Raw genomic sequence first — 15,228 nt, forward strand, 5'->3', positions numbered from 1 at the left:
GCTGCTTCCTTATACACAAACTCTTGTGAAATCATTTTAGAGTTTATTCTACAGTATTTACATTGTGTTCATTCTCATGAATACATTTACAAAGTGAGTGATAGAATAGTTTCACCTATTGGTAGATTTGGCTACAAAGCACAAGGAAACAAGGACAGCGACATCAGATTATTAAATAACAGGTGAAGTTTAGAATTTGTTTTTCAGTTTTTTCCATTCTTCTGAAATCTTTGCATCTTCTGTCTTTTAGGGAGAATAGGGAGGAGGCAGCGGCCCAGACGAAATCTTTTCATAGGCTGGAGGAGCATTAGGAATCTGAAAAAGAAAGGAACAAATCAATGAAAACACTTGACATTTAGAGAATAATTCCTACACTGTAACAGGGTCATACATTTTCACTTAAACTCTTACGTTTTGCATAGTACTGAATGTTCTAACCAATATTGCTTCTTTAAAGGCTATATTATTCCACCAAAAATGTACACACATTGAATTTAGCATCATTTCTAGAAACTTGAAGCACTCTCAACTTTAAACAATCTTAGTCATTGTATAAATGGACTCAACAGTGACTGCTTCATTATAAAAGGATGGGAATTGTTAAAAGACACTATGCCTCAGCAACTTCATCTGACATGTGATGGTGCTGATCTTTTCCGGCACACATGGATACACAAACCTCCCTTTGGAATGAAACATTTTTAATGCTCACCCCTAGTCTGGTGACACAATAATCTCCCCTTCAGGCATGTATTGCATCACCTTCACGTGCTCTACACACTACTCAGAGCCATAAGGCTTTGTACCAGAAAAGTACCCTCTGTCGAAGATTGTACAGAGTTTAACTGTGCCCACTAGTTACTTTGTGATGTATCATAAATGCTAGATATAATTTTAATAGGCACAAAAAGACATTGTATGTGTCCAGTTGTTGACTGTGTTGTTGTCAATGTTTTTCCTAAAAATAGTTGACTTAGGGGCAGGGAGATACACTAAAGAGCCAGTAAGGTTAGTCATGGGGTAACCTCCTGTCCCTCACCGCAGATCGGAAGCTGCCGAAGTCAGTGAGAGCCATCTTGTTATCTGCGGAAGGTCCTGCTTCTGAGTACTGGCCTCCTGTGAGACCTGGTGACCCCGATCTCGGGCTCTGCAGGTGAGAGAAAGATGGGTGAGTTGATGGAAAACAGCATGAAATGAGAATACAGTGATATGTTGGAAGAAAATAGAGTAATGAAGGATGAAAATGTTCAGCAGCTGTGGATTCTCCATGCCATTAGGAGCACCACGATGAGGCAGAGGAACATGCCTTCTTTCACAGATTGTTTTTCTCATGTACTACTGTGTGGATATATTGAAAGTTTGAGCAAATATGACAGAAAAATATTTTTACAAAAGTTACCAACAGCAGCTTAAAGACAGCATTTTTTTTTTATTTTAACACAGATATGTCAGATGGATTTAGCCATCAAATGCAAATGGAAATTGCTTTGTAGTGTGTATGGAATTTTGTAAAAACTTTAAATAACTGCATTAATTAGTTATAATAGCACAGATAAATCTTCAGTGGGCATATTAAAATGTTACGGCTAATACTTCACTGAAGTAAGTATGATTGCCTCACCCTGATTATTCTGTAGCCACTCCTCTTCTTGAAGTACCAGCAGCCTGCGATGAGGAGAGCTGCCAGGATCACCACCAGCAGAACTATACCCACTGCCCTGTCGCACACAACAAATGTTTTTAGTTAGTTAATCTTTTACTCTGGCATATCAGTTGTACAGTTATCACACAGTATAATTATATAGTAAGATTTATATAAAGAAGACCAGAATACCTAAGGCTCTATGGTGCAAAAGAATTTCAAAATAATAAAGACAACATACTCTTCAGCTCTGACGTATCCTCGTCTGCCGCTGGCAAAATAAATGTTGAAGTCTCCCCGAGGCATCCCGTATGTACGATTACACGGCATCAAGCTGAAAGTCAACAGAAAAAGCCTATGTATAAACTGACCAAGTACATTGTAGTAACACAATATAGTTTTAAAAACCATCATTTCTTTCAGTGCATCAAATTCTCTTCCCTTTCACATAAAGTACATAAAGTTAAAAAATGTAAACACAAAAACAAGACTATCATGCCGGCTGTCAAACCAGTCTGCTGTATGACTGAATTAAATATGCCTTTGTCAAGAACAACATTATCACCACAGCATGATGTACGAATATGAATATCAGTGACAAAATGCAGAACACAGTCAGTCTAAACACACTTAACCACTATGAAGTTGCTGTTAATTTGATTTGTTGCCATTTAGAATATAATAATTTCTCTTTTGTTAGTTTGATTTCATTGTGATAAAAGAAACGGAAAGCTAAAATATTGCATTTTTTGGTATGTAAAAGCCTCAAGCATTTTTACATGGATTATCTCTGACTGATTTCTCCTCCCTGCCGCTTTTTTGTGTGTTGCACTTTGTTCAGATAGCCCAATATTGATGCTGAGCTATCCACTAACAAACTTTTAAGTCACTGGCTTTTGAGTCACAGAATACAATAGTTTCCGGATAGTTATTTCCAACATTTGAACATTTAAAGCTCAATTGAATATGTTTATCAAAAGAATATTGTGTTGATTACTTCATGGATCACTGCTCTCACTACTCAAAGCATAATTTGTGTTCTGTTGCATTTTCAACCACACTCCATCTCACCTGCATTGTCTGATGCTCTTTTGCCCAATAATCTTATAACTAGCTGAAGAATATGTGAATGTGTAGCCTAGCTGTATTCATTAACGAAAATGCATAACTATATTTTATGTTTTGGTCAAACTTAAATTTAATTTGCATAAAAAATAGGTAGGGGTAGTGTGGTTTCACAGGTTGTATTAAAAACTGTAAACCAGTCCAATATAATCTGATCCATTTTACAAAGTGGATCTGCTCTTGTTTGGTGACAACATCACCTGTTGTTGTAGCAGGAGATGTATCCATTGATGCCATGCAGTGTCTTCTGCAGCATCAAATCTATTAATCTTGTCTGGATAGGTTATAAGAAGCTATTTGGACTTCAACTGACAATAACATTCATTAATAGTAACTCTTTGCACAATACAAACTATTCTACAGTATGCCTATGATATAATATGCAAGAAAAAAACAAACAGACCATCATCTTACCAAATTGGATAATTCGATTACAGAGTGCAGCTCCTCTGGTGGGGATGCCTTCTCAAAAAGACCTGTTCCTCTCTCCTCTGAATGACTTTCCTCCTGAAATATCTCTCCTCGGTATGCCGGAGAGCAGACAGGGGCAGAAAACCCTCATGACCGTCACGGGTTAGAGGCTCATGGTTAAACCCATTGAAGCAGAGTAATTACCGTGAAACCCCGCGGTCTTGAACGCAACGTTATTATCCACTCGTGAAACTACAAACGTCAGCTGCTGGCTTTTCACATGAACGTGTGTGTGTGTGTGTGTGTGTGTGTGTGGTATTGTTATTCGCAAATATCATAATCCAACAGCTATAAGAAATTTATAGGTTGAGTAACCTTAAATTTACTCCATAATTCAGTACCACAGCATGGCAACAAGTTTTTTATCAAATACTGTACTTTTAACCTCTTGAAATCTGGATGATATCAGTTTTATTGTACAGCAGTTTAATCGCCCTTCACAGGCTGTTTAACCCTTTGAAACCTGAGCAAATTTATGGGGAAAAGGCATAGAACAACAGGGCAAGAATTGTTCCACAAATTGCAAGAAATTACTAAAACTGTGTTAACAAAATTAACTTGAAATTTGTTTTTAAAAGAGCGGAGGGTTATTAGAAAATTATTTTTAAATAAATATTTATAATCATAGAATTATTTTAGATGGGGAAATGGGGAAAATACATTTTTCAGCACTTTGGTGTTTTGTTTTTTGCTAATTTTTGTGCCACATCTTGTTAAGTTGCTTGTTGCCTTTTTTCCATGTTTTTGAAATAAATCAAACCACTTTTCTCAGGTTTTAAAGTATTAAAAAAGCAATATTTGATGTATTCTCTTCTGGAGGACTGACAGAGGATGTACAAACTTAAGGGTAGACTTTTAAAACAACAGTGAAACACAACACTTAGCAATAGATCACTTTGCCTTTCTAAAATAATTAGATGTCCATGTAATCTCTGTGGAAAGGGTTACTTACAATTGTCATTTAATATTATTTATTTTTAAAAAACTGTGCAATACAAGATCTGTTGTGTGATGAAAAATGAATGTGTCACAGTCTGGGTGCCTGCTTTTCTTGCTTACTTTGTTCAGACTAGAAGAGAGGGAAACACTGCTTTAGTCTGCAGAAATATACATTTTTTCTCCACAAGAGGGAGACCAAAATCTGTTTATGAAATTGAGTCACTATTGATTTGTCTCAAACTGTCTGCTTCATCCCAGCAGGCCCACATGTTGGACTATTAGATACCATGAATTAGTAAATATTTTCAAAGGGCTCATGTGTACTATACCATAAATTCCTTAATAGTTTGAAATATGTGAGAAAGTGGAAGAAGTCAGCTCATTATTCTTGTGCTTGTTGTGATGACACGTCTACAAACATCACTTCTCAGTTGAATAGAAAAGACAAATTTAAAAAAGCAAATGACATCTGATCAGGGAAATATATATATATAATTTAGGCTAAGTTTTGAGAAGAAAATATAGGCCATAGAGGAAATTCTGATAGTGAGGCGAGTCATTTTGGGAGGTTGTTAAAATCAACCTTTTTGTCCACCTGCCACAATCTACAAACCCCTCAACCCCTCAGATATTTTTTTTGGTTTGTTTTTTTTTTCGGCTGGTAAGTGGAGCAAATCTAGCATCCAATATTTTACCAGCATATGGCTGGTGGGTGGTGCGAATTTACAACCCTGGTTGTGACACTCAGAAACATGTATCCACTGATTTACAGATATCTCTTTCCCAATGTAAGTCAATTGAAAAAGGTGTTTTTGGGTCGCAGGGCATCACGTAACAATGTAATTACACTGTTTAGCCACTTCTAAAATTGGTTTTGGAGGCACCCAGTAGCTCACCTGGTAGAGCAGGTACCCCATGTAGGCTACGAAGGCTACATCCCAAAGGCTAAGTGGCTGCCGGTTTAACTCCTTTGCTGCATGTCATCCTTTTTCTCCCCCTGTCATGCTTAAGCTGTCCTATCAATAAAGGCAAAAAAAAAATCTTAAAAAAAAAGAAAAGAAAATCGGCTTCCAACCCCAGCGCACTTGTTTTTGGCCTGGTTTAGGCAAGAGTTAAGGTGGCTAAAGTTGTGACATCACAATTTTGGAGAAATCCTGACAGCTCGTTTAAAGGCACAGTTTCTGATTCTGGGCTGCGTGCATTTCTTTGAGCTTTTTGATACTTTCACAATATTTATATAGCACCTATACCTAGTTTATATTTAATAATACATGGAAATCTGACTTTAAAAAAAAATGGGACCTTTAAACCAATACAGGCCTATGGTGAATAATCTCGTTTATTCATTTCCATGTGTAATCTTATGTCTGAAAAAAATAATGAACCACAGTAATAACACATTAGGATACCAGGAGGTCCTTGCTGAGAGTTATTAAACGTTAATAAGCTTGGCTCCTCGCCGGTTGAGGGAGTTATCCCCTTTACCGATTCTTCCGGTCGGCATTTTGAAAGAGAGAAAGAGAGAGGGAGAGAGGGAGAGAGGTGGGGGGTAGACAATGTGGATCCCCCTTTTTCTCTGTTCCTTGATTGTTTTCATCCTTGAAAATTAATCTGTACTGTGATAAAAATCGTCGCCTGATAGGGTTGTTTTGAGGGGATGCTCTCCCCCCTCCCAGCAGATATGTTCGCCGTGAGAAAGAAGAAAACCCCCCGGTCCTCCCGACGAGGACTGCCGTTGTGTTAGCCGCTCTACTCGAACGAGCTGTTTGAACGGTGGGACGGAGAGGGAGCTAGAGACTCTTCTCCAGCTCCAGCTGCCATCCTACTCCTGCTCCTCCTGCTCCTGCTCCTCCCCCTCCTCCTCCTCCTCCTCCACCTCCTCCTCCACCAGAACCACTTCTCTTTCTCATCACATCCAGAGGTAAATAAGCCGGATTCAACAATAACAACCTCAATTTAGACAAATTGTTTACCTTCCTGGGTGTTTCCGGTGTGTCAGACAAATCGGGCAGCCGTTGGGAACCGATAACTGGATCAGCCAAGGGGGTAATTCTGATTTGTGATGGGGTCTTTGCTTTGTACCCCCGCCTCCCTGGCGTCGGGTCGGGGTTACGCTTCCTAAGGCAAGTCCGAGGTCCTCTTTGTGAGCTAGAGATGCGTCGATGAAGGCCATAGTAAGTGCGAGGTGAAAATCTAAACCCATACACGACCTGTGCGGAAAAAAGAGCGACACAGAGCAGGCTAACCGGGCTAGATGCACTCCCGGTGATGCTAGCTTAGGCAACTTATACCTTGCCAGTTAGCATACGTTAGCTAACTACATCTCCAGTTGTTGCTAGCCGGCTAACCCCGAGTTGATTTTAGTCACTTTTACAGACGTTGCTATGCTGCTAATCCCCTTAGCAAGTGTCAACAGCGTCAAAATAATAATAAATAAGTAATAATACAGTCACATCCTGGTGTTAAGATAAGCTAATGTCGCTGTTATGTGTCTGGACAGCCCCGGAAACCTTAACTGACTCTGTAACAAAAGAAAAAAAGATGAGATAAAGCTAACTACAATGTTTTCTGTATTCCCTTTTTGTAAGTAGGTGTTAGCTACGACAATGAATATAAAAAGCTCAGACAGACTGACGTTTGAGGGTAGAGACAGAGAAACAGGCAGAAATGCTGTAACTTTTTGTCACCTATCAGATAGCTAACGTTAGCTAGATTTGTCACCACTCGAGTACTTATAATGCACGACATACTGCATTTGTATAAGAGCTAACGTCAATATTGTCGATTGTATGTCTCTGCAGCAATTGCATGTTTTACCCGAGGAGGTTAATATATACAGGTAAAAAATGAAGGCACACTGAAGCTGTGTAAACTAACCAGGGGACCAGATGGTTTGGCCACCAGAAGCTGCTACAAATCAATAATTTGTAAAGGCATGCCCAGGCTCGCTATAAGGCCGGTATAAACTGTCTACGTCAGAGGTGCAGTTATGTTGGCAGTGTAATAATGCACACTCATGAGCTGACACATTTTAAAACCCCCTTTCTAGAACAAGCACACTGCAGTTATGTGGAAAAGATTGAGCTTTTTCTTAATGCTTGTGGTCATAATATGGGCAGTGCTGCATGTAATGACATCCATACCTTGCTTACAGTGAATGTTCTGTAAAAGTGCCACTTCATTTGTCTCTGTAGCATTTTGGAGATGTGAGGAGTACGAAGAGATTGGTGATACTGAGCAGCCTGTGCATTGACACGACCTCTTGACCTCATCTTCAGCATGAATGGTGATATGCCTCATGTTCCCATCACTACTCTTGCTGGAATTGCTAGCCTGACAGACTGTAAGTGCAACATCATCTCTCTTTATCTCAAATGCCTTTCACACAGCCTAAACACTAACATTTAAATACAGAGGTGGCAACGCTAAGGAATTCTTGACTGTAGTGTTCAAGTGCCCCAGTATAACGTGTAGTTATACTAGACATTAAATGCTGGTAGTTGTGATGCTCCTCACTACTGGTGATTTCAGGGCAGACAGAAGTGAAGTGCCGTATGTTCCCGAATATCAAAAGTTATAGTCTCACAAACTCCCGAAGTATAGATAAAAGAGACATTAATAACTGTTAAAACAATGGAGCAATATACATTTCATTAGATGCATTAGATTGAAAAAATGTCATGTCTTTGCTCTGTTATTATCATATTTTTAAGCCCTTTGATAAAAAGACAGCATGCTTATTATGTTATTACAGCATTTGATCTTTAATTATAAAAGAGTTTGGCATGTACTGTGAGACCTTTAAAATGTTTATGATTAGAAATGTTGTAAACAAACACCAAATGAAATCCAATAAATGTTTACCCTCCAAAATACAATTGAAATACATGAAGTTTAAGTTGATATATACAAAATATACAATTTCTAAAAAAAAAAAGTAAATTGTACCATTGACATTTACCATTACTACCATAGAGTGAAGGGAAGTTGCAGGTTTTCAACTTTTAAATCCATACATAATCAAATATTTTCACTTAATAATGTTTTTTAAAAGCAGTTTGCTTTCACATCTTTTCCCATTCTCTTCTTTTTATTTTTCCACCAAACCTAACTTGTCTGTCCATCATCCTTTTAGTGTTGAACCAGCTGCCCTTGCCTTCTCCTCTCCCTGCCACCACTGCTAAGAGTCTGCTCTACAATGGAAGGATCTCCGAAGAGGTCAGCAGCCTGCTGGTGTGTCGGGATGAGAATCTGGTGACTCAGCTGGCGCATAGCCTTAACCAGGTCTCCACTGAACACATGTGAGTACCAGTTGCTTATCTTTCCCAACATCTTTCGAGAATTAAAATTTAAGAGAGTAAAGCTTGCTAGTAGCTGCTGCTGCAGGTTTGTAAATATTTGCTGACTCCAAAATTAGATTTGAATTGGCTAGGAAATTTTTGCTAAGTCAACTTCGTTGTCAGCAGTCTTAGTAGAAATGTTTTACAAAGTGTTATTTCACTTTTGACTTAACAGTGATGTCAGATGTTTATATTTTAGTTTCAGTAATCACATTTCAGTCACTGCTTCATGAGATAGGTCAGCTCATGTTTTGGTTTGTCAGAATCGTGAAAGGTTTGTCTAAACTGTTCCGAAAATGGTAATTGAGACTGGAAGGAATCACAATGCATTAGTCAACACTACATTTAGGCCCAGTAGGCAGCTACTGCCTGCTATATAACTGTGGGATATTCTTTTGTTTGCTTTTTAGAGAGCTGAAGGACAACTTGGGGAACGATGAACCCGAGGGTGACATGCCAATGCTTCTCCAAACTTTGCTGTCCAGGAACCCCAAAATCTTCAGGGACAAAAGTATGTCAACCCAGTGTAAGGTTTGGGGAAGTAAGGAGGAGGGATGGAGCTGTTGATTTTGCAGTTGAGCTCAGTGCATGCCCTGTCTCTGGCTGTGCACTTGGTTTTCACTGTAACCAGTTATTCACCTGAGCATTTCTTTGGTCAAAGGCACTACTTTGCCTAGTTTAAATACACTGGTGGATCCAAAACTCGTGGCAGAACCTTTACAGGAGGAAAAACCCAAATTGAAACTTGCATTGAATACACCTTTTTCACAGCAGACCTTTTGACCTGCAAACAGAGGTGTAACTAATACCATTATAATCCTTGTGTTGATTGCAGTAATTACTGGAACTCAGCCTTCATTGCTGTTATTAGTTCCACCTGCATTTTTATGCCATAAATCAGAGGAAATGTTTTGGCTTTTCAATGGGGCATGACAAAAGAAAGAAGTTCCATCTAAAACTGTTCACAATGCAATGTGTGGATTATTCAGTGTAACCAGGACATTGTTTCTGGAAAACATACTGGTCTTGTATTTTTTTATATTGTGTTTTGGGGCATTTTATGCATTTTTTGGACAACATAAGAAGAGAAATGAGAAGAAATGAGGGAAGAGAGGTTGCAACAAATGTCTCTAGCTGGACTAACCTGAGGACGTTGTGGTTCAGTGTTGAAATTTTAAGCTTAACTCCTAAGATACAGCGATGCCTCGCTGTTGATTGTCTTCTTCCAATGCAGTTTGTACCAAAAGGATATTCCATTTACCTCCATTGATTTAGAAAGGAGGAAAAAATCTTAGCCATTTGTCTGAATCAACTTTTAAAATATGTGTCCTAACTGAACACAGAGATTAAACCTGCTATTAATCTCTTTGTCTCTTTGAAAATCTCCATGAGTGGAGATGAAGCTTCTTGTACAGTTACTCCTCTTGTGGTAAACACAGCTTATTAGATAACATTGTTTAAATTAGGAATTTAAAATAATGGCCTCTTTTTTGATAAATATAGCACATGTAACACAATACTTAGTTAAAATTATATTTTACCAGGAAACTCAATTACAGCACTCAAATGCTTAGCTTTGTTTGTTATGTCACCGTAAATGATGTCACTAATAGCCATAAACAGCTGCATATTTGTCTTTTAAGCTTTGTTCAGAAAAACCTCGTTTTATGAGCAGCTGCCCTAGTCTGCATTTACAGGTTATTATAAGTATATAGTTTGCATACACACTTTCATATTGACTGATTAGGTTTGCCAAAGAGAAAAAAACTGCTTTGCCACAGTGTGTATTATACATTACCACATTATGACCTAGATATACTAGCAACTATGAGTTAACATCAGGAATGTTACAAAATATAAACTATAAGCATTTGGGGTAGTTACTGCACAGCCTGCCCATAATATATCTAAAAAAATGCTTATTGAAATGCAGAGTGAAACTTAAGCCCTTATTGTTATTTGTGGCATTTTGGCCAGCAGTAGGGATTTAGTGCATCTCATCCAGTGAAATGTTGCCCAAAAGATGTTCTCAATGTGTACTTTTCACCTGACAGGATGTGCATAGCCTTGCACTTTGGTAAACCCACCATTTTCCTGCAGCCATAACCTCCTTCTTCATCACCCTGAACTCCAAATAGTGTTTGTGGTGATACATTTTATTTTCAGAATGATTAAGAAGTGTACTAGATGAAGCTTGAAATACAGAAACAGTAGTTTGGGCACTGTGAAGTACCTCACTATATCATACAAAAAAAGGTACATAATTGGCACTATTATCCTAACACCACACACCATTGTATTTTGAATTAATAAATAAATATATAAAAATATATATATATTAAAAGAATACTTCAAAATGAGCGTTTGAATATCAGTTATGCTCCGTATGTTACCTTAAATCGGTGAAGAAAACTGTTTTTCTCAAAGGCCTCCTCGGTGAACAGAAAATCCAAAAAACATGAACATTCTTCTTGAATTAAAGTAATGGGGGACCAGGTTTAATGACAGCCAAACTATGTCAAAAAATCTGTTTATAATCTCCTGTACAACTATTACAGTATAACCCAAGTCTAGTTTACCTAGTCATATGCTCAGTACTTCCCAAACACATGCATTTTAGTTAAAATATATAACATTTCTCCCTACAAGTAGCAGGCCCTGGGCACAACTGGACACATACGTGCATGTAAGCATCATGAGCACAGTTCAAACGCAAAAGCGTGCCTGGACATGCCACTCAGCTGTGCAGGAGACTGTTTGTACTGATGTGTTTTAAATGGTAATTCTTTAAGAAAAAAATGCAAGCGTCTGTGAAGTTCTGTGAGGTTTTTAAGTGGATGTTTTGATATACTATACTTCCTGTAGTTAATTGCAGTCCAAGAGTACTGAAGTTCATGAAGAATGTTTGCCTTTTTTGGATTTTCTGTTCGCACTCAAGGCGTGTGAGTAAAAACAGATTTCAAGTATTCAAGGTAACAAATGGTGAGTTATTGATATACAAATGGTTATTTCTCAGGTGAAGTATTTCTTTAAAGTGTATTTATGTGACTGAAAATTTGAGTACTTTTTACAAATATATACCAGTGTTAGATGATCTAAGCCATTAGAGTAGCCATGCAACATTTTCTTTCTTTTGAGCTTTTAATATTTTGATTTTGTCTTTGTTGTTATTCTTCTTGATTTAAACATATATTATTGTAGCTTATTATTAGTACTCAGTATGGGTATTGAGCAGATGATGTTTGCTTAAGACTGTTGACACACTGGCAATGTTATTCTGTTACACATTTTAATATTTTTTTTTAGCCTGAGCGTCCTTATTTCAAAAAGTGTACATGTTACCAGATCTGTAATCCTATATCAGAAAGTTTCCATTGCTGAGTTTTGTTTTGCAGTTTTGTTGCTCTGGAATTGTGTATGTTCAGCTTCTTGTTTGTATGACCTTAATAACAGGTTTTTTTTTTATCTTTACACCCTAGGTGTAATGCAGCAGCCAATGATGCAACAGTATAAGATGTCTCAGAATCAGGTGCATGGGAGCCCAGGATCAAACTATCAGCAAACCACTGTCCCTCAGAGCTCCCCTGGGTAAGGCAGTGCCAGCATACAGTCGGATGATGAAAACGTTTCTGTATTTCTACTAAGACCTCTTCTTCCTCCTGCACAGATGCTTTACATCCCCACAGTCTGGTTCAGGCGCTCGGTTCGTACCCCAGCAGAACAGCCCTATACCCAGTCCCTATACCCCTCAGAGTCCTGCAGACTACATGCAGTACAATCCACCCAGTTATTCTCAACACCAACAAACACAGCAAGGTGAGTACAAATGTAAGAAAAGTATGTCATTATCTGCCTACAGCGCATCTGTGAGGAACAGCAAATGTTTGATAAAAAAACAAATAAGAGTTGTTGCTGACAGTTTTTCGTGAGACAAATAATGTGTAGGGCATTTTTGTCTGTATTTTCCTGCAGCAAATGCATGTCCGTGTTTGAGCAGGTTCAAATATCACAGCAAAAAATTGAAGGTGTGCATGTATAGAGGGAAAAACGACCAGGGGACAAGATGCTTTGGACACCAGAAACTGCTGTAGATCAATAACTTGTAAAGGCATGCCCAGGCTTGCTAAAAAGCAGGTAAAATCTTTTGATGTCAGAGTAGCAGGTGTGTTGGCAGTGTGTCCACTTTGGGTAATAATCTTTTTTCTGTCTTTATTTTGACACTTAGATTTGATTTTGTCATTTTTTCCAATAATACAAAACACAAGGAACATTGCCAGGCATTATGACAGTCATCATATCCAGATAACAGACATACCATATTATGGTTTGTAAGCAAGAGGTTTATGACAGCACTTAATAAATTACATATTGTTTGCCATAATTATCAAAACAGAGTTCCTCACTGCTCAAAATGTAATTTGATGGGTGGAGCAAACCAGCAGACATTCCTTATTCCAACAAATATGTTATCCATTTTTTCCATCTTGCAATGTATAGGTCCTTTTTCGGTCTTAGTATGAAAGCCAGTCTCTCCATCTCATGTAATAATAATCTTGATTACTTAATATAATAATCAAGCATTCTGCCATAAACAAGACAATTGCTTGGTGCCATTTTAACTTACCTGGCCGCAAGCAAATTGCTTAACTAATCCTTGAACATCGTTAAGTTTTGTACACACTTCTGTGGTGAGGAATAAGTTGGCAAGGTGCCACTTTCTTACTATAAGAGGACCTGTACCTTGGCAGTAAAGCACTGTCGGCTTGTCAACAACATGAGTCGATACAGTATCTACTGTCACAGCAGATGCTGGGACATAAGATAAGAAGAATGCAGACAGTAATAAACTACATGCTCTTGAATTTGGGTACCTTTAATGAAACTAAAAATATAAGATTATGGTCCAACAGCGGTCCCCTGGACTTGCATGCCATGCTGATCTGCTGCCTTTGCCAGGATTGGTGGTGCACACGTTTTTCAATAATTAAAGCATGCATGTATTAAGAAAACTTGGATACAGCCACGGAGGTGGAGTTCTGTTCATTCTTTTGAAAGTTGCTCAGTGGCGCATGAAGCAAAAAAAAAAAGCACAATATCCACAGTAGGAAAGTACGGGGATCTTCCACAAAACTGGGCCCATTGAGCATGCGCACTGTGCCCGATTAGGTCCTGCTAGCTTGAATAGTGATTAAAAAAATGTATTCTTTTGGACTTTCCAAATGTTATTGGACTGAATGGATTAAATCTTTATGGTGAAATGAGTTATTAAGCAGAGGTTTTTAAGCTCAAAGAATGCATCCACTGATTGACAGATGTCTCTTTCCCCATGTGAGTCGGTGGAAAAAGTCTTTCTCGGCCCCATAGCATTATGTGACAGTGTAATTCCACTTTTGGCCACTAAGTAAAATTTACTTCAAAGCCTGGCAGTCTTCCTGGGGGCCTGAAGTAAAGTCATGTGATGCCACTGTTTTTATGATTTCAACATGCATTTGTTGTTCACAATAAAGCATTTTCAGGGAAATAATAGTGTGTCCCCTGGATGTGTTGATAGTGACTTAACTGCACTCTTTCAGATTTTATGTGTCAGTGACGCAGGAAGCGTACTTAGCAACATAATTACAGCTGTCTGTAACGCTTGAAAAGAAGGTTTCTATCTCTCAGGGAGACGTGAGGCATTGCACTTCACAAATAATTTAACTGGATATTTTATTTTGCTCTTTTTTAGTCAGGAATATTCATGATGACAAGGTCTCTGGTCACCTATCAAGTACTACATCCAATCACAATGCGAGACTAGGCTCAGATGAAGACTACATGGACATGGCTCACAGGCTGGGAAATGAGGTAATGCAGACAATCACGATATCCTGATCTGGACCTCAGCAGATGGCGACTGTTGTAAGTGATGACAAATGTCTCGTGTTCCAGCAGGAGGACGACCCCTCCATGAGGGCTGCCACGTTTCCAGTTAAATCTCCACAGTCTGTGTGTTCCCCTGCTGGGAGTGAAGAGACTGCAAAAAGTATGCTGCCTTAGCAACAACATTCTTCTTTTTTTGGATCACAAATAATGCACCATTATACAGTTCATTCTTTGCCAAGGTTGTATTGCCTGGTGCTCACTTTTCCTCAAATTCTTTTGTGTTTACGCAGGGTCCAGACCTCCTCTTATCATGCAGTCCCCGCCACCTGATGTGCCACCAGGTGCAGCGCCTGACATGCTCCTCAATTCTGCCGATCGCAAAAAGAAGCAGAGAGAGAGGAGTAAAGAAGACAATGCACAGATGGACAAAAATGCCTCGTATGACATCGTTAGTTCGCCATCAAAAGAGTCCACCAGGCTGACTTTAAAACTGTCCCGAGTTAAGTTTTCAGACATGGATCAAGCTGGAAAACTTCCTCCCAAGCCACTTGACTTGGACCATGAAAATGATTTAATGAATAATAATAATCAGTTGTCAAGGACTGCCCAGGATTTGTCACAAAAATTAGGTGCTGAGGAGCAGGCAAACTGCCAGCAGGGTCCTCTTCGGTCAAACACCAAGGAGTCTGGAGTCATCAGTGGGGTTGTGTATGATGATGCTGAGATGGACACACTTTCAGAAATCGAGAGAATAGAACGTGAGACGGCCAGTGAGAGAGAGCGATGGTCAAAAGAAGTCCAGGATAAAGGTATTGCCCTGTGTCTTCTTGCATGTTTGCCATGACTGTG

General features: G+C 38.7%; 2 protein-coding genes across 4 annotated transcripts in view; one reads left to right on the top strand and one right to left on the bottom strand.

Annotated features, from left to right (window-relative positions):
- Positions 1-63: 63 nt before the first annotated feature.
- Positions 64-6,350, bottom strand: mlana (melan-A). Its single transcript, XM_042508984.1, has 5 exons — positions 6,151-6,350; positions 1,884-1,976; positions 1,622-1,718; positions 1,040-1,147; positions 64-315 (listed from the first exon to the last, which is right to left on the bottom strand). The coding sequence occupies exons 1-5, from the start codon at positions 6,348-6,350 to the stop codon at positions 247-249; spliced, it is 567 nt and encodes a 188-aa protein (XP_042364918.1). The 3' UTR covers positions 64-246.
- Positions 5,717-15,228, top strand: part of LOC121959586 (nipped-B-like protein B) — a 28,519-nt gene continuing 19,007 nt past the window's right edge. The window contains exons 1-9 of one of the 3 annotated variants that reach the window (XM_042508978.1): positions 5,717-6,098; positions 7,372-7,520; positions 8,313-8,478; positions 8,928-9,028; positions 11,997-12,105; positions 12,185-12,333; positions 14,243-14,361; positions 14,446-14,539; positions 14,670-15,188. In XM_042508978.1, coding sequence (XP_042364912.1) covers positions 7,457-7,520; positions 8,313-8,478; positions 8,928-9,028; positions 11,997-12,105; positions 12,185-12,333; positions 14,243-14,361; positions 14,446-14,539; positions 14,670-15,188 — 1,321 coding nt within the window. In that variant the 5' untranslated portion in view covers positions 5,717-6,098; positions 7,372-7,456. The other 2 variants (XM_042508982.1, XM_042508979.1) reach the window with 2 other exon arrangements.

Source organism: Plectropomus leopardus, chromosome 20 (genome assembly GCF_008729295.1).
Source record: "Plectropomus leopardus isolate mb chromosome 20, YSFRI_Pleo_2.0, whole genome shotgun sequence".
NCBI classification, from domain to species: domain Eukaryota; kingdom Metazoa; phylum Chordata; class Actinopteri; order Perciformes; family Serranidae; genus Plectropomus; species Plectropomus leopardus.

Excerpts from the sequence above, each read along its gene's own strand:
- mlana (XM_042508984.1), bottom strand. The coding sequence starts at position 6,350 with ATGGCCTTCATCGACGCATCTCTAGCTCACAAAGAGGACCTCGGACTT. Across the intron at positions 1,977-6,150 it reads CACCGGAAACACCCAGGAAG|CTTGATGCCGTGTAATCGTA; the intron begins GTAAACAATTTG and ends GTTGACTTTCAG. Across the intron at positions 1,719-1,883 it reads GGATACGTCAGAGCTGAAGA|GGCAGTGGGTATAGTTCTGC; the intron begins GTATGTTGTCTT and ends TGTGTGCGACAG.